Source organism: Puntigrus tetrazona, unplaced genomic scaffold (genome assembly GCF_018831695.1).
Source record: "Puntigrus tetrazona isolate hp1 unplaced genomic scaffold, ASM1883169v1 S000000270, whole genome shotgun sequence".
NCBI lineage: Eukaryota > Metazoa > Chordata > Actinopteri > Cypriniformes > Cyprinidae > Puntigrus > Puntigrus tetrazona.
Genome location: NW_025047932.1, coordinates 583,495 through 608,480, shown reverse-complemented (window position 1 = coordinate 608,480; position 24,986 = coordinate 583,495). Strand labels below are relative to the sequence as shown.

The 24,986-nt window shown below is 38.2% G+C and overlaps 1 protein-coding gene across 1 annotated transcript; it reads left to right on the top strand.

Moving 5' to 3' along the window:
- Positions 1–560: 560 nt before the first annotated feature.
- On the top strand, positions 561–24,826 carry antxr1c (ANTXR cell adhesion molecule 1c). Its single transcript, XM_043230986.1, has 18 exons — positions 561–1,354; positions 8,054–8,125; positions 8,302–8,373; positions 8,456–8,537; positions 8,623–8,653; positions 9,455–9,528; positions 9,616–9,684; positions 9,860–9,940; positions 10,412–10,472; positions 11,014–11,112; positions 12,487–12,556; positions 13,633–13,711; positions 15,021–15,116; positions 15,348–15,386; positions 16,469–16,567; positions 17,623–17,787; positions 17,871–17,951; positions 21,533–24,826. Exons 1-18 carry the CDS (start codon positions 1,209–1,211, stop codon positions 21,755–21,757), a joined length of 1,641 nt encoding a protein of 546 aa, XP_043086921.1. The 5' UTR covers positions 561–1,208; the 3' UTR covers positions 21,758–24,826.
- Positions 24,827–24,986: the final 160 nt, after the last annotated feature.

Sequence of the window (24,986 nt, the reverse complement as noted above, 5' to 3'; positions counted from 1 at the left end):
AAAACTGACACTTTAAAAAAGAGCTTCAATATTTTTCCTATTTAGAACTTGATTAGTTCAATTGTGTACCGACGTAAAATGAAAAGGTGAGCTTTTCTAGGCTAATATAACTAGGAACTATACTCTTCATGTTATATAATAAAGGTTTTCACTCAACTTGTGTGTGTCTGAAGTCATAGGGGTTATGCTCATTTAATGCACCACGATACAAGTTTTCAGCTCACTCCTTGAATAGAGATGCCCTGTTAAACTGTAGTCTTATAAAGAGTCAGTCCTGTTTCTTAATCTAGTTGAAAGGCTGAATTCACTGTATTTATGTAACGTTTTGCCGAAAGCTTATGACTATAGAGTTAAGAGAGTTTTGAACAAATCCGTTGACTGATTGATTCAATGACTCACAACATCAAAAAAAACCTCTCTTACGCCAACTACTGGTAGCGATGTAGACTGATGAAAAAAACAGACAAAGTAGCCTACACATAAGAAAAGGAGGAACAAATCAAACAGAAACGATCATTTATTATAGAGGTCCATTGTTGGTAATAAAATTATTGTTTCTAAAATGGGCAAAAGTAAATATTTCTCTATTGCAGTTTTACATTTACTTCCTCAATCAGCAGACAAGCAGAAAAAAGCATGGTAAAACCCCTATATTTCGCCTATCCAAAGGAAGGGAGGAAACCTTCAAGGAGCAGGAGAAGAAACTGACCCAATTTTTTTTTTTCTGCAAGGGTAGAAATATGACACCAGCTCGTCTTCTGCCAGCTCCGAGCCTGGGCTCTTTTCTCAAACGACTCGGTCTTTGCTTTGCACATTACCATCAAACATCAAGAGCTTGAACGAAACGCATCTGGCCTTTTTTAAACACGTGGATTTCGCGCAGCAACAGTTTTCCAAACCCCCCACAAAAACAACAAACCGGCTAGTTTTGTGTGTGTTTTTTTTACACAAAGAAATCCAAACAGACGCTTGGGAAGTCGTTTCTTTTGGTGTTTTTTCCTGGACGTCGTCTTGCATTTTGGGAATAGCGCGTTTTGCTCTTCTCTCAAGCCCGGAGTTACTCTTTTCAGACCGATGTGAGCAAGGACTGCGTCAACATCCGCAAAACTGCTCTTCTTTGTGTGCATCCTTCCCTCAGGATCTCAGTAGGGGATGATGTGAATGGCCGTCGGCTTTCTCGAGGATTGATGTGTTTGTGTTAAGAAACGATGGCTCGTTCAGTAGTAAAAATGTGTTTCGGCGTACTTTTCTTTGGACTTTTGTTGTTGGCGCTTCCATCCGCGAGAGCGCAAGAAGATGTGGAGGAGGAGAGATCATGTCAGGGCGCCTTTGACTTGTATTTCGTCCTTGACAAGTAAGTAACGTACAATTCAATCGTCCGTGCACTTTTTCTGAACAAAGAATCCCGTCTCTCTCTCTCTCTAAGCGTAAAAGAAAGTTGGTCTGTGAGCCATATCTTTAGTCTCTCTGCTCTAACAGCTGGCGAACCTTCTGGCCTCCAACATAAAGCCTTCAGTCGCATATAAAGTGCAAATGTTAGGGATGTTTTTGCGGTCTGTCGGCCTGATGTTTTCCACACTGAGAGGTACTGCCTGGGTAAAGTAGGCCAGGAACTTTTCCATTCACATCCTCCGTCTTTTCCCAAAATTTCTCACATTCGGCGTCGCCAAAACAGAAAATCACCAGATGTCCATTGTTTGGCATGGCTTTGCTGGGTTCAGTGAGAGTTCAGGGGTATATCGATGACTGTTTAACAGAAGGCATCCCGTTTATTTCTATTGTGCCAGCTTGTTGTTTTGTGCTCTGTCTGTGTAAAGATGAGAAGAGGGTGGTACGAGCCAAGTCTGCTGAATAAGCACTTCATTCCTCTGTGGTTCTCTTTTCCTGCCTCTTGTCCTTTACCATTGTTAAACAGACCCAGAAATCAACATCCTTTCCCACGATTCGACCGGGAAGATTCTTTACAGGATGTTTAGTCTGATTTTTCTTCACCTTTTTGCATGCATGCGTAAAACGAGAGGGTCCTTAAGTAAACCCAACTTGTGTTTTTACATAAACTCGTCTAAATAAATTGGGGGATTTCAGCTTTTTATATAAGATGAAGTTGAGCTTGATTAATGTTAGTTGGAATAACTCGTGCAACCGAGTTGATCATACTTGAAAAATGTGTGAAAAACCCAGATAAACTCAATGCAACAATTTAAGTTGAAATAGTTGAAAATTGTGTCTTCAGCAAAATGTGAGTTGAGCAAAACCGACCAGGCTGTCTTTACAATCATATATAGCTTCATGAGACTCACGTGTTGATGTGTGGGTTGTCTGAAACTGCAAAAATATCAATTGGATTTCTTTGTTTAGATGCTTTAGATGGTTTTGATCCATGAATGTGTAGTTCAAGGCCCTTTGATGAAAGGATATTTATATTATTTGACCGTGTGTCAGAAGTTCAGCATGTGCTGCTGAAGAAATATTTTAGGTCATACTGGATAAAATTAGCAGTGAAAACATTAGAAACCATCAAATGCACCATAAATCCTGTGTGCTATATGTCATTTAATTTTCATGTGTCATGCAACATGCTCTGGAACTGATCAGCTGAGAAAAACTATATAACTCATGCGAGGTCCTTTTCCACCCAGTTTTTTCTCATGATGTGATGGCAGAAGACAGAGCCAACCCAAGCACCCCCTCTTTTTTCACTTTACAGACTTTGGAAAAACTGACATTTAGTGAAATCGCATGCACACGAACATCTGTAGCCCTTACAGAACATTACAAGCCTTCAGCTTCAACAATTTAAGTCATTTCCTGTGCATGCATTATTGAATATTTTTAATCACCGTGCCATTGCGTGCATAGACGTCGGTGTCACTTTATCTGTTTTATCACCAAGTAAGCTGAAGATGAAACATCACAAACAACAGCTCTATTGCACAAGAGCGTTTGGCTTAAGGTGCACCGTTATTGGACTTCTGAGAAGGGGCTTTCCTGGATTTGTTTTCGAGGAATTGGCATGTTTATCTGTCAAAAAGGATCCATCTCACCACAACCTCACAAAAGAGGTCCTTAAAATCACTTGGGAAGTTTGAACATCTTTTACCTTAAAAAAAATAGTATTTTAAACCAATTACCAACTCAAGCAGACAGACCAGAAGGTTAAAATTAAATATCCTCTTAGTCAATTTAAAAGTAGGCATCATTGTGGAAAGTCCCAGCATATCATTGGAATATCGGTTACATAAATAGAAAACGTGGGGTTAAAAAAAGGCTAGATTTACAGAAATTATTACGTAAATCGTCTTCGAGATTGTCCTTTGCCTGGCATCATTGCTTCCACTTCTGCTTTGATGTGGCCCAAAGGCTTTCTGGGAAGTTGTGGCCTTGGGAAGTGATTCAGAACCAGTCTACCAGTTCATGGCCTGCTGTTTAACAAGTTGAATAAAACAGAAAAGAGAGAAACTGTCTGTGTGCTTAGTGTGCTATTTGCACTGAACATCTCGGCTGAATTTTGCCGGTGCTTTCTCATGTGAAACACAAACAATGTTTGGTCCATATCATGGGGACAATTTATTGTCCGTGTAATGCATTCTTGTTGCATTAGCAACACCAAAGTCAGGGTTTGACTCCCAGTGAAATCCATTAAATAAAATTGAATCTAATCTACACTTTAAAGGCAATGTAAGTCACTTCAGATAAAACCACGTGCCAAATGCACACGTTAAAGATATTATAATGCAATAAAGGGCTTAATAACATCGGATCCCATTGAAGACCTTGTCAAAAGTCATGGAGTAAATGATGACAAGACATTTTTTGGCCACCTGAGACCACCTGACTCTTTGGATTGGTAATTGTTTATTAAAATCTTTGTCCATAAACAATGACACACGTTGTCGTCTGTTTTACTTTATGATCATTGTGAAACATCACTGCGTTAATCATAGTTTTGTTTCCACTAACTGTTGTTTAGCTTAAGATAACCCAGGCGTTGAGTCATCTCTTTCAAAACAGCCAGAATAACAGCTGTAGTGTGCCAAGGATTCAGAAATGTCGAGAGAGCCCTGTCGAGTTTCTCCCCAATGCACCCAAGTTCAGCTTCACCTACGGGTAAAGCTCCTGGAACAGTTTTAGGAGACATGCATTCCTAGTTAAATGTTATCACACACCACAAATCTCCTTTCTGGATCCAGACCAGAGACTGCTGTGAAGTTTACCCAGGGCGTAAAAGAGTATTCGGATATGCAGAAAACTTGTGTTTTCCAGCACAGAAAACTGAAAGACTAAAAGCGAGAAATTCAGAAGCATAAGCTCAGATTCCCAGCACGGATCCTAAAAAATGTTAATGGTTTTTCAGTTGAACTGCCGTTCAGTCATTCATCAACATAGAACGGGATGCATTAACCAAATTGGACAATTGTAAAAGTTTTTTTTTCTTGACACATCACCATTTTCATAGCTTGCGAGATTTACAGTAAAAAAGAAAAAGCGAGAATCCCATTCTTTTAACTACAGCTCCTTTTCCCCAGACAACCCAAAGTCTGCAAACATGTATGAGTAAAATGAATGACATGATATATGCATACGTATATGTTTTATTAACTCTTCTGTACGCACATTTTTCTGAAAGCATCAACAAATCCAGTAAATTCATCTGTTTATTCTCTGTAATGCCTCTGTAATGTAATTCACCCCTGCAATGCACCCATGCTTTATACCTACACTTAAATGCGAAAGGTAGTGTTTCGTCTTTAATTATACTTAACAGAATGATCTTGCATTGCTTCTTTGACACTTTTACAGTCAAATGACCAGTAAGTGATTCCAAAAACACATTTAGTTTAGTTTCGAAAGCAGATGAATGTGAATCTGGAATCATTTTATCACGTTGGTTGCTGCACATATTGCATGCTAAAGTAACGTATAGCCTACACTAAAGTTAACCGACAGTGCTAAGAAAAGGAATGGGATGAAAACACAAATAATCTTTGAGCTCTTTTACGTACGAGACAGATTCATATCACCAGCGCAGTGTTGTACCGGGTGTGCTACTGAGTAAGTTTACCACATCAGTAAAGCCAAATATATATGAAGCTGGAACTAGTGTTAGCTTAGTAATGTTCAAGGAACTGCGCAAAAACAAGTCTAAGTTTATTAATCGATAATCTGTAATCAGAATTTGCGTGAAAAGGAACAAAGTTGCTGGTGTTTTACTGCCACTAGTGTTCAGCTGGAAACTGTATGTATAGGATGGGCTTCCAAATGTGAGCCAATGTTGTCCGAATCTAAAAAAAAAGAAGCAGAAGGACTCACAGGAAACAGCTGCTAATTCAGCAAAAATCTTAAATGTGATTTATTGGTTGTTTACTGAGTTTAGGGGTGTCACAAAAAAACCTCACCACACCTATTTGTTTGAATATTTCATGCGTGCTATTGCAAGATGCTGTTTATAAACACTGAGGAGATCACCCGGACGTGTTCTGTTAAACTTCTCTGGGCCTAGAAGATGTTTGAGGGCCCGGAGGAGCCGTTAAAGCAGCAGCGTCAGGGAGTTGTCGCCGTAATATCCTTACCATGTCTCAGGCATCACAAAGCAGGCTGCTAATGCTGACTTCACATAAACCTTCACCCGTCCTCCTTGAACATTATTATTAGCGCTTCACAAACCCCTTTAATCTGAAACACCGACAGGTAACTGCACTCGACAGCTAAGAGAAGCTGTGTTTTGGTTTCTGATATGAAAAGCCAGATTAGGATTCGATCTCGAGGGAAGGCCGAACTCAGAGACCTATAAGAAAGAGCAACACGCTCTTCTAATTAGCCCCTTTCCAAATATTACTCCAATGAGTCTTTCCGTCTTGGCTCTTGTTGCATCAAACCGCAATGACTTTCACATGTCTTAACATATGTGCAATTATATACCAAGAGTTGTGTAACTGTAGAAAACACGAGTTTTGGGGGTCGTTTAAAGGATGACGTCGCTGTTCCCAGATCGCTCGTAACTCCTTTCTCTGCGAATTAGGATCATCTTCCGAGTGGGAATCTTGCTGGCTCTATAGGGTTTGGTATAACCCATTAAAATTAGATCAAAGGAGGGCACCGCAACATATTTCATCGAGGATCTCACTTGAGAATAGACCACTTCCTTTCCTAACGCTGTTTGCACAGGTGAGAAATCTGCAAGCTAGGCACCAATCCCACGATTGCCGTTACCTCAAGAAAGTCCTGCTTCCAACACAAACAGTGTCCATTGTGATGTTCGAAAATCTGAAGTTTAAAACCGCGGCAAGCCCTTAGCATGACCTGCGTATTCTCGCCAGCGTTCACCTCTGTGTTTCTTATGGTCTGTCTTGCAGTTTCAGAGCGTGCTGGCTGTGCGCTGGCCCATCTTTTGTTGACTGTGTTATAAAAACATCTTCCTCCCACGCCGTTCCAGAAAGAGCTTTTCGAGAGCATTCATCACTCTCCTTCAGGATAAAACAAAGCCATTAGCTTAGCATTTCTCTGAAGGAACACAAACAGCTTTTTAAGATGGGTCATTTTATAAAAAATATAAAATTCGATTTAGAGAGTTGGGTCAAATAGGTTATAATATGTGCAATGATTGTCAAATTTTACTGTTTTAATGGTAACACTTTACAGTAAGGTTCATTAGTGAACCTGAATTAAGAATGAACTATACTTGTACATGATATATTAATGTTAATTTCAGCATTATTAAATTTTGTTAGTGTGAATGCACTGTGAGCCCACACGAACAAACAACAAATTATATTATTTACACTAAAAAAGATTTCTAAATAGTGTGATACATGTATTGTTTTATTGTTTGTTCATGTTAGTTAATACATTAATGTTAACAAATAACAGTTTATTGTAAAGTGTTACCATTTTAATACACGCTACCACTCAAAAACATTAATTAATTTTTGAAATAATATTTTATTGTATGTTTTTGTAATGTAAAAGTTGCATGGAAAGATAAATCTCATCTGCTGCATTTATTTGATCATAAATAAAGTATAAACGGTAATACTGTGAAGCTATTTTTTGTTTGAATGTTATAAATGAAAACTGGATTAATGATGTTGAAAATGCAACTATATAGATGTAAATGACATTAAAATAGTCCAAGTGTTGCAGTTTTTACAGTTTTTATAATCTAATAAATGCTTATTATTTTTAATCTTTAGTGCATCACAGAGAGTTTTTCTTATTTTAACCTTTTATTAAAAATCTAGTAACTAATTTAATTGCAATTTTATGTCGTCCCCCCTTTGTCTTCATGAAAATGTCCTTTTGTTCTGCCCCGATCACTAGCACTTATTTTTGTAGGAGCAAATAAACAAAAAACTCTTTGCATTGCGTTTCAGCTCTGTTACCTTCATATTTTCCCATTACGTCAATAGATAACGATATTTCGCTGTAGTTTCAGGAATTAAACTCACCATGGAAAAGTTAGCATGCACCCATTCTATCATTTTATCTTACATTTTGTTGTTTTTTTAGTAGAGATTGATAGTAGCATCAACCCTATTACGTTTCACAATCTTGATAAAATAAATGTTATGTTACCATCAGCTGGTCTGACACAATGCATAATCACTTCATCTGACATCTTACAGAAACGTACTTAAAAGTCACCTTGTCAGACGGCCAGTGGCACCGGCTTCATTACTGTTATGTCTGGCGTGTTACATCAGTCTGTGAATGCCATTTACACAACGCAGAGCCTGTTTCTGCCGCGTGTTTCACCAATTAGTCAAACTGACTCAAGAGCAGATCAGTAGAGCCAATTAGCTCGTTTCCCATTTGTCATCCAGAACTAACGAATTAGCACAGGTCGCCTCTCGGGGCTGAGACGGGAAATGACCAGCTGTCATAAAGCATTTACAGCTGCGCCTCGGGGAGAAAACAACGTAGGGGGCGAAATTAGATGGCTTTTTATAAGTTGAAAGCGTGGATGACTAATTGGATGAACTGTCAGCCGTATTGATCCGATGCATTAAGAGCAGAAGCATCCCATTCACTGATTGTTTGACCTCTTTCTCTTCAGGTCAGGGAGCGTCAAACACCACTGGCTCGAAATCTACACTTTTGTCGAACACTTGGCCGAGAAGTTCACCAGGTACTAAAGCATCTCTCGAGCAAGCGCATTATAGGAATCAGCGGAACGGCATGTTTTTGTTGACATGATCCAATTGCGTAAGATTGGCGAAGTAGGCCACGGATGATTTTGCGAATGCATTTTAGAGATTTCTGCAAACTGTAAACATTTCTGGTCTGTTTTTCATCGCCTCTCAGCCCAATGCTGCGGATGTCCTTCATCGTGTTCTCAACCAGAGGAAACACAATCATGAGACTCACGGAAAACAGGTGCGGAAAGACACGTCTTCTGGTGCTGCACATTTTTGGTTGTCTATTATCTTAATCTTCTCTTTTTTTTCTTTTCTCAAAGGGAGACCATAAGAAAAGGCCTTAATGCTCTCAGACGAGAGATCCCAGGCGGTGATACATTCATGCATCTTGGTCTAGAAAAGGTAAAATGTTCGAATGAAATATGTTTGTCATTCAGATGTACTAATTTTAATGTCTTTTAACAATATTATTTACATTTATTCGCAGGCAAACGAGCAAATACACCAGGAAAACTTTGGTAGGTTTACATTAATGACAAGTCAAGTCATCTTAAAAAAATCGAAATGCATACATGTCAAGTATACTACAAACATATTTATGTGATTAATGAAATGCCTTGCGACTGTGCTTGTAGTATACGAATATGGTATAGTTAAAGTCTTTTAAATCAAACTTAAATGCACTTTCATTGTGTGAAAGTAGTACAAGAAGTGCAATTAAATGTATGCTAAGTATATCTGTTTGTGGTGGGAACGTTTGCAAGAACACTTTGAATATTTAGCATTTAGCATTTAGCATTTTAGGCTTAATTTTAAGAAATGTGCATTGTGCATTTATAATTGCATTTATATCAGTAAGCCTCAAGTTATCAGTAAATATGTTAGTTGAATTTAACTATACTTAGTATGTAATGTATTTTTAAAAAGGTTTTTATGAGGGTTTATATATTACGAATATAATTTTTTGAAGCAGCTTTACAGGATTATAACAGAATCAAAGATGCAAATGTCTTCAATTCAGCTGTAAAGCAAGTCTAAAAAGTCAATATTTGAAGTCACAGTTCACCCCAAAATAACAATTTTCAACAATCATCGTATTTTATGTTCAGTCAGTCAACCAGCATTCTTCAAAATGTCTTCTTTTGTGTTCAACAGTAATATAGGTTTGGAACAACTTAAGTAAACAGTAGCAGAATTTGCAATATTTTGAGTGAACTGTTCCTTTAGGTCAGTTAGTCAGCTATACAGAAGACAGAGTCATCAAGTCAGTGCTAAACTCTATTACAGTTTGCTCTGAGCTGAACATCTTGACTTTGTAGGAACCGCGAGTGTCATAATTGCTCTGACGGACGGCGAGCTTCAAGAACATCAGCTGATAGCAGCTCAGCAGGAGGTACGTGACGCTCGGCGTTCATTTTGCAGACGTTTAGAAAGCTAAAAATGCACAGTATTTAATTATGATTGCATGATGTCTGATCAGGCAGCACGAGCTCGGACGTTGGGTGCCATCGTGTATTGCGTCGGCGTTAAGGACTTCAATGAGACGCAGGTGCTGATAATCTACCGTTGATGACTTATTTGTCTTGCATTAAAGCAGCAATAAATACTAACAAACAATGATGGAGAATCCTCCAAAAATGAACTGAACCAGGGAATGAAAACTATGCACTTTATACGAAGGAAACTGATCAGCTGTAAATAATGATGGTTTTGTCCTGTTCTAGCTGGCTACCATCGCAGACACCAGTAAGCATGTGTTTCCGGTCTTGGGAGGATTCCAGGCGCTGAGAGGAATGATCGACTCGGTAAACTCCGGCATTTGGTTATGTGGAAGATTCATTAAAAAAATTGCGTATTGTACAGATTCGAGTTCCTGCTTTTAGCTCTTTTCAGAGGCAGTTCTGTCCAAGCGTCTCCAAAAATGAAATTCTTTCATCGTTTGCTTTCCCTCATGTTGACTTTAGTTTATCTTTAGTAAACAACTGAGATCCTTTTAATGAGAGCTTTCTGTCCCTTCATTGAAAGTCCAGATAATCAAAACTGGTGATAAAGTCACTGAAAATGAAAATGAACCTAAACGAATGGTTTATTTAATAAAAAAAACCTAAATTAAATCAGTTTACGAATCTTGAATTAATGTGCATATGGATTCAATTGTGTTTCATAGTGTCCTATGTTTTGAAACTGGTGGAGTTTTTTTTATTTTGCTATATTTCCCAATGATGATTGATGAAATTTGAATAAATGATGTGTATGACATATTTTTCTGTTTTTAGATCATCAAAAAATCCTGCATTGAGATTTTGGCAGCGGAGCCGTCCAGCGTATGTGCAGGAGGTATGAAAATGATATATATGAGCAGTTTATTTGCAAAAACAGTTAACAGTTCTCATAAATCATGTTTTTTTAATTGTGCATTCCAATTAATCTCAATCAAGCATTCAAACTGCAGTTGGGTTATTTTGACTAGGTTCAAAAACAGCCACAGTCACAATAAAAAGACTTTTGATCAAGAAATATGAATTCACGTCTCCTCGTGGATTATGCACGTGCCATAAATCTTTTGAACCCATTAAGTCTGTAACACTTAATGACTGATTTAATTTCCATTCCCAGAACGTCACTCTCCTGGACTAGATTTCTGTTTAAACATCAGCGTTGTACATCATAATTACTCAAATAGAAATGAGCACGGAAGGGAAACATAAGGGAAGACTTGAACATGAGTTTGGAGCACACTTCAATCGTTTACCCAGCATTCCTTGAGCTCTGATGATTTCAGCAGGAAGACAATGACCCAAGTGCTGAAAATACAGTTGATATTTGTGAGGACAATGACTTCGTTTATCAGCAGCGTCTGTGGGAATCTGTGTTTCAGAGTCGTTTCAGGTGGTGGTGAGAGGAAACGGGTTTCGACACGCCAGGAACATCGACCAGGTCCTGTGCAGCTTCAAAATCAACGACACGGTCACGCTCAGTGAGTGTCTCCTGTTACGACCCATTTTAAAGAGTGAGGTGCAAACAAGACGTTCTAACGGGATTCCAGCCACAGTCAACAGATGAACAAACCAACATGAGCATTTGAAGTTATTTATTGGGTTAACAAGTAAAATTAATATATAGAAGGAGCATTGATTTCAGAGAGACCCAAGGCCAAAACAATAAACCAAAAGGGCTTAATAAAATAAAATATATAAATTACCTAAGGATAAGGAAAAGAAAATACAAATCAACTTCCCTAACTCCCTAGGCAAAAACACATCGCCAAAATTATATCAAAAATAAAGGGCAGATCTCTCCTACGCTCCAGAGTGGTTACTTCAACATTACACTTCTTTTGTTGTTAACTGAAACCGACAAAAACATAACGGCGAGGGAGGTAGACGTCTGTTGGCTGTGGTGGAATCCGGAGCTCTTCACGCCATAGCCGCAAACGCCGAAGTGAGCTCGCCATGTTTTGGGAGCGCCGCCCTTTTAAAGACGTCCCCATCAGGATTCGTCCAATCACGTCCCTCGAAGAACAGCCAATCCCTGCACACATACATTCAAAATACACAAACCCCGATGCCGGGTACCGTAACACTCCAAATGAACCTTTAACCACACGCAAAATGAACATAATATATATGTGTGTGTGTGTGTGTGTGTGTGCTATGTATATTTATTAAGTATATATGCATGTATATATTCAAGGAAAATATGTTGTTTATATGTTAATACATTTATATATATAATATAAATCAGCGGATCATAAAGTGTGATACGAGTACTCAGGCTCTGTTTATTGGTGCGCAGATTAATATCAAAAGAAATTCCCAACAGTGACTTTGTGTCTATAGAAAGCACTTTAAATGTAAGCAAAGTGTCTAAATGTAAGGTTTCAGATACGTTTTTGGAGAATAAAATGTCAAAATTAGTTTGAAAACAACATACAAATACATTGTCATTCAGTCTAAAAATTCAAAAATGTACAATTTTGGGCTGAGCGTAATATGATGTGCCATAAATCGATTTTTGTTGTAAATATGCCTGACAAAATCAGGGAAAAATGTGTGATATTTATTTTTGTCTCAGAAAAACAAAATTGCAATACATATTTTATTATTTGGGGAAAAATCAACAAACAACAATTTAAATCAGTATTAGACTTATTATTTATTTAGTTGAACCATTTTGAATTTTTCCGTCTTTGACCAATATACATGTAAATATTCTCAAAATATATGCTGTATGTGTGTGTGTATTATATATATATATATATACACACTGTACACACACACATATAAACAAAAGCTTTTATTTTGAATTAATGGTTTGACGGCTCTCAAACATTTGATCCTTCTGTTTACAGACGAGAAGCCTGCGAGCGTTGAAGACACGTTCCTGCTGTGTCCTGCTCCCGTTATAGATGAAGTTGGAAAGTAAGTGTGAGGTCTGCCATGCATTAGGCCGTGTTTACGATCCGTGTCAAAGGTCACATTCCACTTCCTGTGCAGCCCTCTGTTCTCAGCTATGAGGTCATGCTGCCATGGCTTTCTTTTTCCTGTCAAAACTGAAGAATGATGTCAGCGGCTCTGAGGAGCCACTAAAAGCAGATAGTTCCTCAGAAATCGTTGTGTTCATCACACCTACTCTTTCTCTGTTTTTTCGTCTTTCCCTTTACTGCACCCATAAACCCTTAAGGATCCATATTTTCTCAGAAAAAGAAAAAAAATAATTGGTGGGGAAAAATATGTATGTAAGATCTTTACAATTACAATAAAATTTTTGCAGTTGTAAATAAAACTATTTGTACTTCAAGGTTAACTCGAAATAGAAATGCTGAAAAAAAAAGTTTAATAAAATATATATATATATTTTAAATAAATGTTACTTAATGTTTGAATTAACTGGATATTAATGCGATGTTTAACAGTTTTTAAAAATAATCAATATAAATCTTCTGATCAGAGTTTTTGGTCCATCAGTGTTTGTTTGGTGCGAAAGTTTATTCAGTTTCCAGCAAAAACGTAGCTTTTCTTCTCATTAATGATCGCGTGGCCAAACATCATCATTTTTTTGCGCCGGGGAATGTGAAGCTAATCTGAAGTAGATGCTCTCCATCAGAGAAAACGGTCTTATCTGTGAGAAACGCAGACTTGGCCTCTGTGTGTCAGGAGACAAACCTCGGCGGGAATGCTGAGCATTTGCAAAGCTGTTTTTATCAAATGTTTGAGACGCTAGACAGCTGACTTCAACAAAAGTTAACCAGCACCCCGCGGAGCTCTGTGAGGCTGCCAATTATGGTCTGCGAGGCATTTTTCATACAACTAAACATCTTTGTGTAAAAAATGTAAGAGGAATCTAGCGGGGTTGTTTTTGGCACTCAGGCCCCTCTGAATCCCGTCGGTCTGGTTTAGTGCTTTTTTGGACCCTGCTGTGCAACGTTACAGGATTTGCTGGCTTTCAAAGTGACAAATATGGGTATGAAAATTGATGTTTGTTCTTTGCGCTTCAGGGTGGTGTACCTGCAAGTCAGCATGAACGAGGGTTTGTCGTTCATCACCAGCTCCGTTCACATCACTACAACCGAGTGTGTAAGTCTGAGCCACCTTTTCCATGCAGTGGTGCTTACACCATTTTACGATTAATAATTGTCTATGGCAGCCCTATGTTGGGAATGTAGGAAAATGATGAAAATTGGCACACTTGTAGCGATGGTCATTAATAGTGATCTGACCAACTTTTGGCATCCTAGGACTAACTCAGTTCAAATATTCACTTTTCAAGCATTCTAGAAAAATCTGGCTTTTGCTCCTGATTATGCTCCTCAAACTGATGAAATTTTTATCTACTGCTCCTTATAAATTGGTCCAATTCTTCTCAAAATCGGAAGATACGATCTTTGGACCGAGCCGCATCGAAATGACAGAACAGATATTTTTGACCTAGTGGTAAAAGTTGTGACCTTAACGAGGTTGACTCAAAATCGGTTCAGATCCTGTATCTCGCCTAAACCTTGTTCAATCAAAATTAAACTTGGTACGCTTTATCAATACCAGGATCTGAGGGTCCATACCAAATTTTGAGCCAGTGCCACCTACGGGTCTGGAGATATACTAAAAATGCCTCTTTTGGCTAATAACTTTTGAATAGTTATAATCTTGGATACAGATTTACTAAACATTCTCGTCGGAATGTGTTTAGGTGTCACTTTTTAATTACTTCCATTCAATCAAAGCAGTTGCTATATCTAAATATAGATTGCAATTATGCTAGATCATAAATCATTGGAGAGTTAAAGGGTGGTCTTTAGTTCGTAACCCCTTATTTTCTTTGCATTCTGCTCTCCTCACGTTCAGGTCGTCCCCTATCATCATTTTCTCTTCACGAACCCCTTCACCCCACAAACACACACACATCGAGGGCCAAACCGCAGACAAAGCCCCAGAACGATGCCGTCTCTGATTCTCACTGCGCGGGCTTCAGGCCACAACCACAGAGTCACTTTTATGAAGCATTTCTTCTCCAGATCCTTCACAAATGCACTGTGCGCTTCCCGTTCTTTTCCCGTGAATTACTTTCTAAAATTAAGGATACACAGTTTTTGGTTTGCCATAGCTGGTCTTTGGATGAAAATCAGTATTTTTAAAAGATCATTTCGCATTTTACTGGAAAATATGACACGCAAATTCTAATAATTGTGTTAATAGTGCTTTAATATTTAAACACTATTTGGTGTCGTAATGATGTGAATATATGCACTAGTGAAGACACATTCATGATGCACAAGTCTTCATTATTACCAGTATATTGTTAGTTAAATAGTTCAATTAAATTGAAGGTCAAATTACAGTATGGCATGAATCTTGTATCCGTGAATGATAATAATTGTGTGTTTTTCAGTTTGACGGCACTATCCTCCTGATCACCCTGCTGGTGCTGTTTCTTCTGCTGGCTCTGCTGTTTATGTGGTGGTTCTGGCCGCTTTGCTGCACTGTAGTAAGTCATCGCCTCATTTCCTGTAAAAATCAGTCTTCATACGTTCTCACATAACATCTTCCAGCACTGTGTTCACCTGGGGGACAAAGTCCTATAGATTTGCGGTAAAGACTGAAGTTGAACGATTTAAGTTGGTAGATTGGTCAGCTCGTCTACAGCTGCTCTGTTTTTGTGTGTAATGTGACTTGTGCCTGTGGTCGTGTGATTATTTGACACAACGTCTTTCCGCAGGTGATCAAGGAACCTCCGCCTCCTCCTCCACCGGAACCGGTAAGTTACAGCTTTATCTGCTACTAAAGCGTTAAACATCACAGACAGCGCACATTGATGAATATGTACGGGTCTCTGGAGAGAGAGAGACTGTATGAGCTGAGATTACCTGCTTCTGATAAAGCATCCATTTTTCATCTCAATCTCATATTCACAATAAAACATTGAATGTCCATATCTTTGTCATACTATCCTTTCATGAGTATTACTTATATATACATAATAATACAAATATTGTCAACTTTTGATTTATTTACATTTTATTTTTAAGTACTGCTATTATTAGTATGAGTATTACTTATAGCAATTTATATATGCGCTACAACATGCATGTGTGTAGTACTACAATAACAATAGTTATCATTAATTGTTAACAGTTCTAATATTGTCAACTTTTTTATTTAAATCAATACATTTTATTATATTATTTTACTAAATAATATATCAACTTATTACATTTTATGCAATACTGATTTATTTTACACAATTTTACATTTCATGGTAAAAAAATGCATGTAATTTTGAAATAATATGTAAATCGTGATGGCAATAATGACATTTTGAAAACTCTTTATGGCAATCATATTTCGTAGAAAGTAAATACCTTTCATAGTATACACATTTTTTTAGCATATATATTTATTTTATAAAAACACATAACTGCGTTCTTAGGGATATGAGCTAAAAAAATATTAAAACAAGATGTATTGTGAAGTCTTCAGTCTTCTGTGTCAGTCTGCTCCCTATTTCAGTAATAAGTGCACTAAATTTTGCAGTAAATTACAGTAAGTGTGACTGTAGTTGAACTACTGTAAATAAGTATGCATGTAGTTGAAAAGGTACAGTTTGAAATCAGATCAGATCAGAGTCTCATCTTCTGTATTCAGTAGCAAAACCCATGCCAGCATTAAACCACAGCAGAGTTAGAAGGAACTGAATTTTCTTGAGATTCATGAAGAGGCTTTAATGAAAACCATCAGATGATTTTGAGTGTAACAACATCAACATGTCAGAGAAGCGCTGGCAGATGTTTCCCACCTGTCGTGTTTCTGTAAATGATGTGCAATGTTTTTGGTCTTCAGGAGTCAGATGATGAAGACGGGATGCCGAAGAAGAAATGGCCCACGGTGGACGCCTCGTATTACGGCGGTCGAGGAGTCGGAGGAATTAAACGAATGGAGGTGGGATTCCTCAAAAGAGGAGATGGAATCTTAGAAAAAATGTGTTGTGTGATTATTATTGAAATAACTTGAACTGAACTTCATTAAATAAAATGTAGCCGTCGGAGGAAGAAATGAAATTGTCTTGTAGTGATTGTGAAAGAAGTCTCTTCTGCTCACCAAGGCTGTATTTATTTGATAAAAAATACAGTAATATTGTCAAACATTATCAGAATGTCAAATAGCAAATAGTATATATATTAGGGATGCACCGAAATGAAAATTCTTGGCCAAAAGCGAAAACCGAAAAATAGGAAACCAAGGCCGAAAACTAAAACACTGAAATAAATTATGTAAAATTATGTGAAATTATGCCTCCTGAAAGGTTGTAAAATGAAATGAAAAGTGCATTAAAATTTTTTCTCCGTAGGACTACTACAAGAAAGTGCATTCAGAACAAGTGCAACTGCTTAAAGATACAACAATATTTTCCCTGTAGGCCTTCAAACATAATGGTGTTTCAAAAAAACACTGCCGTAGCCCATATGTTAAGTGTAGAATCTTAACAACAACAAATGCACCAAGAATTGCCTCGCCTTTTCTAAAACGTCCTCCACACGGAGTGGGCATGCTCGGAGGCGTTTTCTGTTTCTGTGTCGCGTTCCTCTCGTATTCAGCGTAGCGATCGGAATGCTTTGAAACCAGACGTGGAGAAAGTCTTTGCAGATGCATCCCTTCTTGAAATTTTGGCGTTACATGTCTTGCAAATCGCTGTCTGTGTGTCTTTCTCAGATATACTGAAATACATCCACACAGATACGTTCAGACAAGCACATGCAGGTCGCGGTTTTGGGCCGTTTTCGGCCAAGTATTTTCTGTGGGCCGAATATTCGGTGCATCCCTAATATACATGCGTACACACAACTAGATTTCTCTCAAATTTATAATAAAAATTCATTTGAAGTTTTTAGAAGTGTAGCATCAAAACATCTTAGAAGGAGAACCAAAAACTGCGTTGGCGTAAGATCTGTAACCGGTTTCAGAAGATCTGATCGGATGTTTTGTCTCTGGTCCAGGTTCGCTGGGGAGGGAAGGGCTCTACCGAGGAGGGGGCCAAGCTGGAAAAACCCAAAAACGCTGTCATAAAGATGCCCGAGCAGGAGTTTGAACCCTTTGAACCCAAGCCCAAAAAACCAAACAGAAAGCCAGCTCAAGACAGGAAGTGGTACTCTCCCATTAGGGTAAAGAAGCTTCGTCATCATCGTCGTTTACTGAAGTTTCTGAAGTTCAAAGCACATCGTAAGTGTTATTCTCTTCTTTTTAGGGTAAACTCGACGCGATCCTGGCTCTTTTCCGACGTGGATATGATCAAGTTTCACTTATGAGGCCGCAGCCGGGAGATCATGTGAGTATCTCCGTGATCAAAGACTCTTTAAGGGCTTAGCATTGTCTTTCATCCAGAAGTATGATGTCAAACAAACTCCTCCAACAACAAACAGTCTGAGCCAAAGCTTTCAAGGCGTTGGAGCCTCATAAATCAAGGTCCTGTGGACGTTTAGACTCATTCCTCTTGGCCTCGGCCAGACGTTTCCTTACCTTTCATTGACCAGCAAGAAACTTCATAGGCACAGCGCGCCACCTGCGTCAAATCAGTAGCCATAAAAGTGAAATAAAACACAAATGTAGACGCTTTCCAGACAGGCCGACCCTTACATATGCAGAGCAGCCACATGCTCTGACTTCTCGATTTTGTCAAATCGCAGGTCATCGGAACTGATTTGGAGTTTTGAGATGAACTATCTCCAGGTGTGAGATAAACTGTTTAATGTGTGTGCGTGTGAGAAAAACCTTTTTAACTAGAATTCCTTGTTTAAGAGTATCTGGCAAATTTAGCAAGCAAGGAGTCGTTAAGCCTTTCATAATCAATGCATGCTTTGGTTCTGGTGGGGTTTTTGAGCCGGCTGGTTTTAATCGCCTCGAGCGAAAGGTTGCATGACGCAAAGGAATGGTTTTCACCTCCTCGTCCTGTAATGCCTGGGCCTCTCCGCTGCTCTGTGGTTTGTGACGAGAGGCCTGAAAAATGCCCAGACCGACTCTTTTCTCTCGCTCTCGTTCTTTCTGAGTATGGAAAACAAATGAAACGGGCATCATTTCCTGTCTAAAATTGCATTAAGAGGACATAAAATATATCCAGCAGTGCTTGTGCTGTGGAGGAAGAACTCGCTGCGTCGGTTAAAACAAGGTCATCTCTTAAAGTTTTACTTGGGAAAGCGTAGAAAAGTGAAGAAAAATCGGTTTCACTAGATATATGTTATTAGTATTAATTAATACATAAATATGCAGTGCCATACCACAAAGGTTTGGAATAATTTAGATAATGCTTCTGAAAGGAGATTCTTCTGCACATGAATAATGCAAAAGCAGTTGTTGTGAACAGGTTTGTTATAGTTAACAATAAAAATACACAAATAAATTACTTGAAGTAAAATAAACACTATAAATGAAATGTAAAAAAAGAATATATAATGTAATAATTATAAAAACATTTTCGGCTATTTGCAAAAGCAACATTAAACAGAAATTAAAATACACAAATCACATAGACTCAAAATTGTGAAAAAAATACACAACAAAATTGCTAAAACAATACATTGTATAATATATATATATATATATATATATATATATATATATATATATATATATATATATATATATATATATATATATACAACAAAATGATTAAAACTTTAAAATAAAGATAAGGCAGAAAATGCAAAACATAAAAAAATAAAAGAATTTTAATACTATAATTTTATAGCAATGATACCCTAATTATGAAACATTTTTGCTTTGTATTTAAATATATTTCAAAACAAATGTAATCTGCATGATTTCCTGACTAAAACTGTATTAAGAGAACAAAATTGTCATCAGTTTCTGTTTAATACATAATTCATTACATATGCACTACCGCTCAAACATTTGGAATAATGATGTTTTTGTTACACCCTACAAAACTGAATTAATTTGACCAACAATATAATAAAAACAATAATATAGTGAACAGGGCTATTAAACATACCTAAAAGCATAAAATCCTCATTACATGAACATTAAACTGTGTAAAATTGCATAAAGTCGACACAAACTCTATCCAGCGGCGCTTGTTCTGTGGAAGAAGTTGAAAACAAGGTCATGGCAATGCTTTTACTCTCGTAATGCAATTTTTCTCTTTCTTAAACAAGCAAATTCTCTTTCTGTACTTTGCTCTCAGGTTTGGCTTCACCGTGTGTGTCTGGAGTGGAAAGCAGCACTTCTTCCAGGGGTTCATGTTGTTTCTGCTTGGTTTCAGAGTTTGTGTGTGCATATGTCTCCTATAGTGTATCATTATCTGCGCGCGGCCTGTTTTTCTCATTTGTTCCCGGGTTTAAGCTCTCTTCCTCGTGCCTCTGTGTCCCATAATGCACAGGGATCAGCTTTCCTCTGACGTCAAAGCTTTAGGTTTGCGTCGTCCCCTCCTCCACCGTGATACAGATGTTACAGTCACCTCAGACTGCTTTCTGACCCCAGCTACAGCTGCTGATGTGTCAGGAGGTCGTTCTCCTTTAAAACACCTACTTCACCCGTCATTAAGGGGGCCTTAACAACTCTTAATGTGAGGAAAACACACGTAAAACACTGAGCTGGAGTTCAGGACTTTTTCACATTTTTAAGCATGTTTAAGTACCAGAACAATACCAAAACAATTATTAGAAAAATAAAAATGATATACATAGATAAATTAGATACATTTTCTGATTTTTAAACACAAAAGTCAGCTTGTTGTACTCTTTATATATTCATATATATATTTGTCACGTTATGAAAGTTGCACGCAATAAGGCCGGAAATATTTAGCACGTAAAATGTATTAATAATATCTGATTTCATTTTAGATTTCAATTCTGTTTAATTATGAGAGGTAAAGTGAAAGTAAATAAAAATTGTTTTGATTCAATTATTATATTTATTACATATTTAATATTCTTTGGTGAATTGTGCACAATAATACCAGGAATATTTATTAGAAAAATAACCTGATAAATAAATACTCTATTTTAATTAGATATTAAAATATGTTAAGACGATGCAATGATTTGTGTACAGCAAGGAAGTGTATCAAGGAAGTAAATATTAATATAATTTAATTTTATATTTAATATCATTTTATTTAAATATATAATCATGTTTTTGTTTTAGCTAAATTAAAGTGAGAAAGTTGCCATGACAGCTAGCTGAAATAAAAACAAGTTATAATATTAAGTATTTATGTTTCTTAAATTTACATTTAACATTTCATTTATTTAAAGTCACAAAAGTATTGTTTTAGTTTTAGTTTTTAATGATAAAAACCCTGGTTTAAAGGTGTCCAGGCGTTTTGGTTGGTTGTTTTTTTTTTTAACAGGGTTTGGGGTTATAGAGGACTTTCAGAGTCTTTCCATGATGCATAATTTGCAATTCTGGGTGATTTCATCTGTGGTTTTCACAGAGCTCCAGCCAGTGTGTGTGTGTGTGTGTGTGTGTGTGTGTGTGTGTGTGTGTGTGTGTGTGTGTGTGTGTGTGTGTGTGTGTGTGTGTGTGTGTGTGTGTGTGTGTGTGTGTGTGTGTGTGTGTGTGTGTGTGTGTGTGTGTGTGTGTGTGTGTGTGTGTGTGTGTGTGTGTGTGTGTGTGTGTGTGTGTGTGTGTGTGTGTGTGTGTGTGTGTGTGTGTGTGTGTGTGTGTGTGTGTGTGTGTGTGTGTGTGTGTGTGTGTGTGTGTGTGTGTGTGTGTGTGTGTGAGTGTGTGTGTGTGTGTGTGTGTGTGTGTGTGTGTGTGTGTGTGTGTGTGTGAGCTAAAGAAAGAACAGCTCAGAGTTGGGCGTCATTCTGGAAGCGGGAGCGAGTAATGCTGGAGCGTCCAGCAGATGAGCTCAGCGGTGTGACCTGCTTCTTCTTCTCTCCTCAGGGTCGGTGCATCAACTTCCAGCGAGTTAAAGAAGAGGCGGCGGCGGCCAAAGCAGCTCCTCGCGCTCAGAGCCCAGCTCCACCTCCTCCAGACTATCAGCCCGAGCCCAGCCCCGTCAGCTCACCTCCGAACCGAGGCCCTCCGCTGCCCCAGCCTCCGCCCGGACCCCCGCCCGCCCGGGCCCCGCCCTGTCCCCCTCCGGCCCGGGCCCCGCCGAGACCCTGAGACAAACACCCAGCCCTCAGAGCATCCTACGGCCAAAACAAGCCAGGCTAGCAGAAGCGCACCTCCGCAGTGCACTTAAAGTGCTGCTTCCACACACTAGCTTTGTACTTAATACACTAAAAATGATTCTTTAGCACCGCTTAAGATCAACTAAGAGCACTCAACTGTGCTATTCCGGGACACCGTGAACATGAAGTAAACAATCGTCGATTAGCAGACGGCAATAGAAGCTTTCCGAATGAAAATGTAAGTGCTAAGACAAGTCTGTGAACTAAATGCTAACAGACTTAATATATGGGTAATGTATGTGAGTCTATTTTTTCACACACAAAGAAAACAAGTGCATAGAGTAGAAAAAGAACATTTGTTTGTTGTCGTCAAGTGCTTTTTTTAATACAAGAACAAATAGAATAGATCGAGTAAGAGGGTCAAATAAAGATGGAAGCGGTGTGTTTTTAGCAGTTTCGAGTTTCTCAGGAGCTTATCTTTCTTGAAGCGTCTCGGAGACGCAGTTCTTCTGGATCGAGTCTGTCTCGGTGTGTTTCTTCACGTCCTTCCAGAGAGACTGATGACGATCAGATCTCAGACATCTCACTGGATTCTTCCAATTAATGGCTAAACGAATGTTTGAAAAGTAAACTGATATACAGTTAGCGTATTCAGTTACCGCTTCCATCTTTCATACACTAGTACAACAACATAGTACGTTAAAAGCCCATTTCAGCTCATATTCACGGTGTCTGGTAATAGCACAGTTGAGGACGCGTTTAGTCGAGTACTAAGAAGCACTAAAGAATCATTTTCAGTGTATGAAGTACAAAATTATTGCGCAGAAATAGAGCACTTAAAATACATTATGGAAGTGCGTTTCTTTAACCAGGGAAACCAAAAAAATCCATGTGCTATTTATCACTCAGCTTCGATTAGGATGTGCTGTGTCGTTTGTTGCTGGACAGCAAAAAATGTAAGAAAAGCAAAAAAGAAATAACTGTCGTGACAAAAATTCAACTACTGAGTTTTCCGTAGGCAGAATAAGAGAGACCGCTTTCAGCTTCGTGCTCTTTTTCATCAGGCTTTTAAAGCACATATGAATCCTACGAGCTTCTGATATCATGCCAAAACGTCCAAAGTAACCAGTATTAGATGCTATGTTATATACTGTCCGTGCCTCTCGAGTATTTTGGGTTTTTTTTTTTTTTACACAGTGTTGAGTTGCAGGTTTTCTCAGGTGAGTCTCTGATCCTGTAGGAAGGGAATATGAGGAACGCGAGTGACGAACGCGAAAAGACGGGGTTTCTTTTCGACTGTGGATTGAGGATGAGCGTGCCGCAGGTTCCTCGGTTTAGGTTTAGGTTTAGGGTTGCTCTTAAATCACGCGGTTGCTGGAATTCCGACAGATTCTGGAAGGTGCAAAAGTGGGATTTAAGAACGGTTTCCATTTTATCACGGATCTTTATCTGCACTGAAATATACGGTAACCTAAAATGTAAATGTAGTGTTTTTTTGTTTAAATCAGCGCGTATAGCGTCAACGAATCAACCTAAATATATGCGTTTTTTTACCAGCGAAAGCCATTTTATAGGGTTAAAACTGCTTTTTAAGGTAACGACTTCCAGTTACCGGTTTACAGTGTGGGTAAATGTCACGAAAATAAGGCCGGGTCACGTTTCACACCGAGATGAAAAGAAAAACCTTTTTAATGACATTATTTTGACATTATAGCCCCAAATTCTCATTACCGTATTGCATCCAAAAAAATAACACCATGATTGTCAATAGTGTTTTTTATTACATTATCGGTATCATAATACAACACTTTTAGTGAATGTATAAACCAATTTGCATATTGCAAAATTCAGAGATTCTGAGTGTTTTTTTTCCTCAGAATTCAGATTTCGTTTTGTTTTCCGTATTTGCAATCTTACTATTCTCACTCTTTATTTTTGTCTGAATTCTGGCTTTATGCTGACTAGGGAGATGAGTTCAGAACGGTGAGATAAACACTTGCAGGGTTTTTTTTTTTTATATATATCTTGTGGAAGAAACACAATGCAATATTTATAGCTGCAGATATTAAAGGAAGCACGACAAATATTACTATGACGTGTAAGTACAAAATAGAATTCGTTTGAAATTATCCATACAACATTATAATGAGTGTGTGTGTGTGTGTGTGTGTGCGTTACGGTAATGAGAATAAGGGCCGCTTCCTAAATGCTAAATGTCTGAAAGATAGACTGAGTATTTTTGTCCTCTGATGAAGGCGGGTTCTTGATGGGTTCATGAGATCAGGTTTGTTTATTGTGAAGGTTGAAGGTCAGGTCAGTTCTCGTCACGTTTTCTGTATTCCGCAGCTGTACTGTACGTATGTTGATATTCATCTTGTTTCCTTTGCGTTTCATCATCAAACATATTGCAACTGCAGGGCAGTTCACAGCATTTAATTTATTATCCCCACGCCTGAAGGAAGGTACTTGAAAACGACAAGGTGTCCTCTGATACGAACAGGACTCCACAGAACCAGAAAAAAAATCAAAAAAATCACTTAGACTCAGATAACAGCCAGTGCCTTCTGTGTGTCTTGTTTTTTTTATTTTATCAGATTCTTTTGTTTATATGTCATTCAAGTATGATACGGTAGCACTGTTTATGCTTTCGTTGCATTAAAGAAAGATTGGTGCATGAGTTCTGTGTCCCGTCCTCCCCGTCCTGTCATGAAAGTCAAACAGTGCTCCGCTGTGAACGAGCAAACACCTCCATCTCATCTCAGTTAGTAAAATGAGGTATAATGTGGTCCAAACCGAAGCCATTGATGACGACAGCTGCAGTGCGATGCTATAGGTTTGTGCTTTTGTTTGGATTTGTGTTGTTTTATTTGCTTGTGGCGATCGTTTGAACCCTCGTGATCTGTACTCCTCCACAAAAAAAGTTGATACCAGAATTATGAATCACAATTGTATTGTGTTATGATGTAGCGAGTGTATTAACAACGATACTGATGCATCTATTGAAAGGCTCATAAAGTTTAATTTTTCACAGTATTAATAAAGGGCGACTTTCCAGCTTTTACTGCGATCGTCTGGTTATTGGAGCTTGAGTTATTAGGAATGAATCAAGCACTAAAGCTGCTGTATTGCGAGACGATGCACTAAATATGAGAGCGATGGGAGTTTCACCTCCTACTGACCCTTAGAGCAGGTTCATAGTCCACTAAACCTTCTCTGTCTTC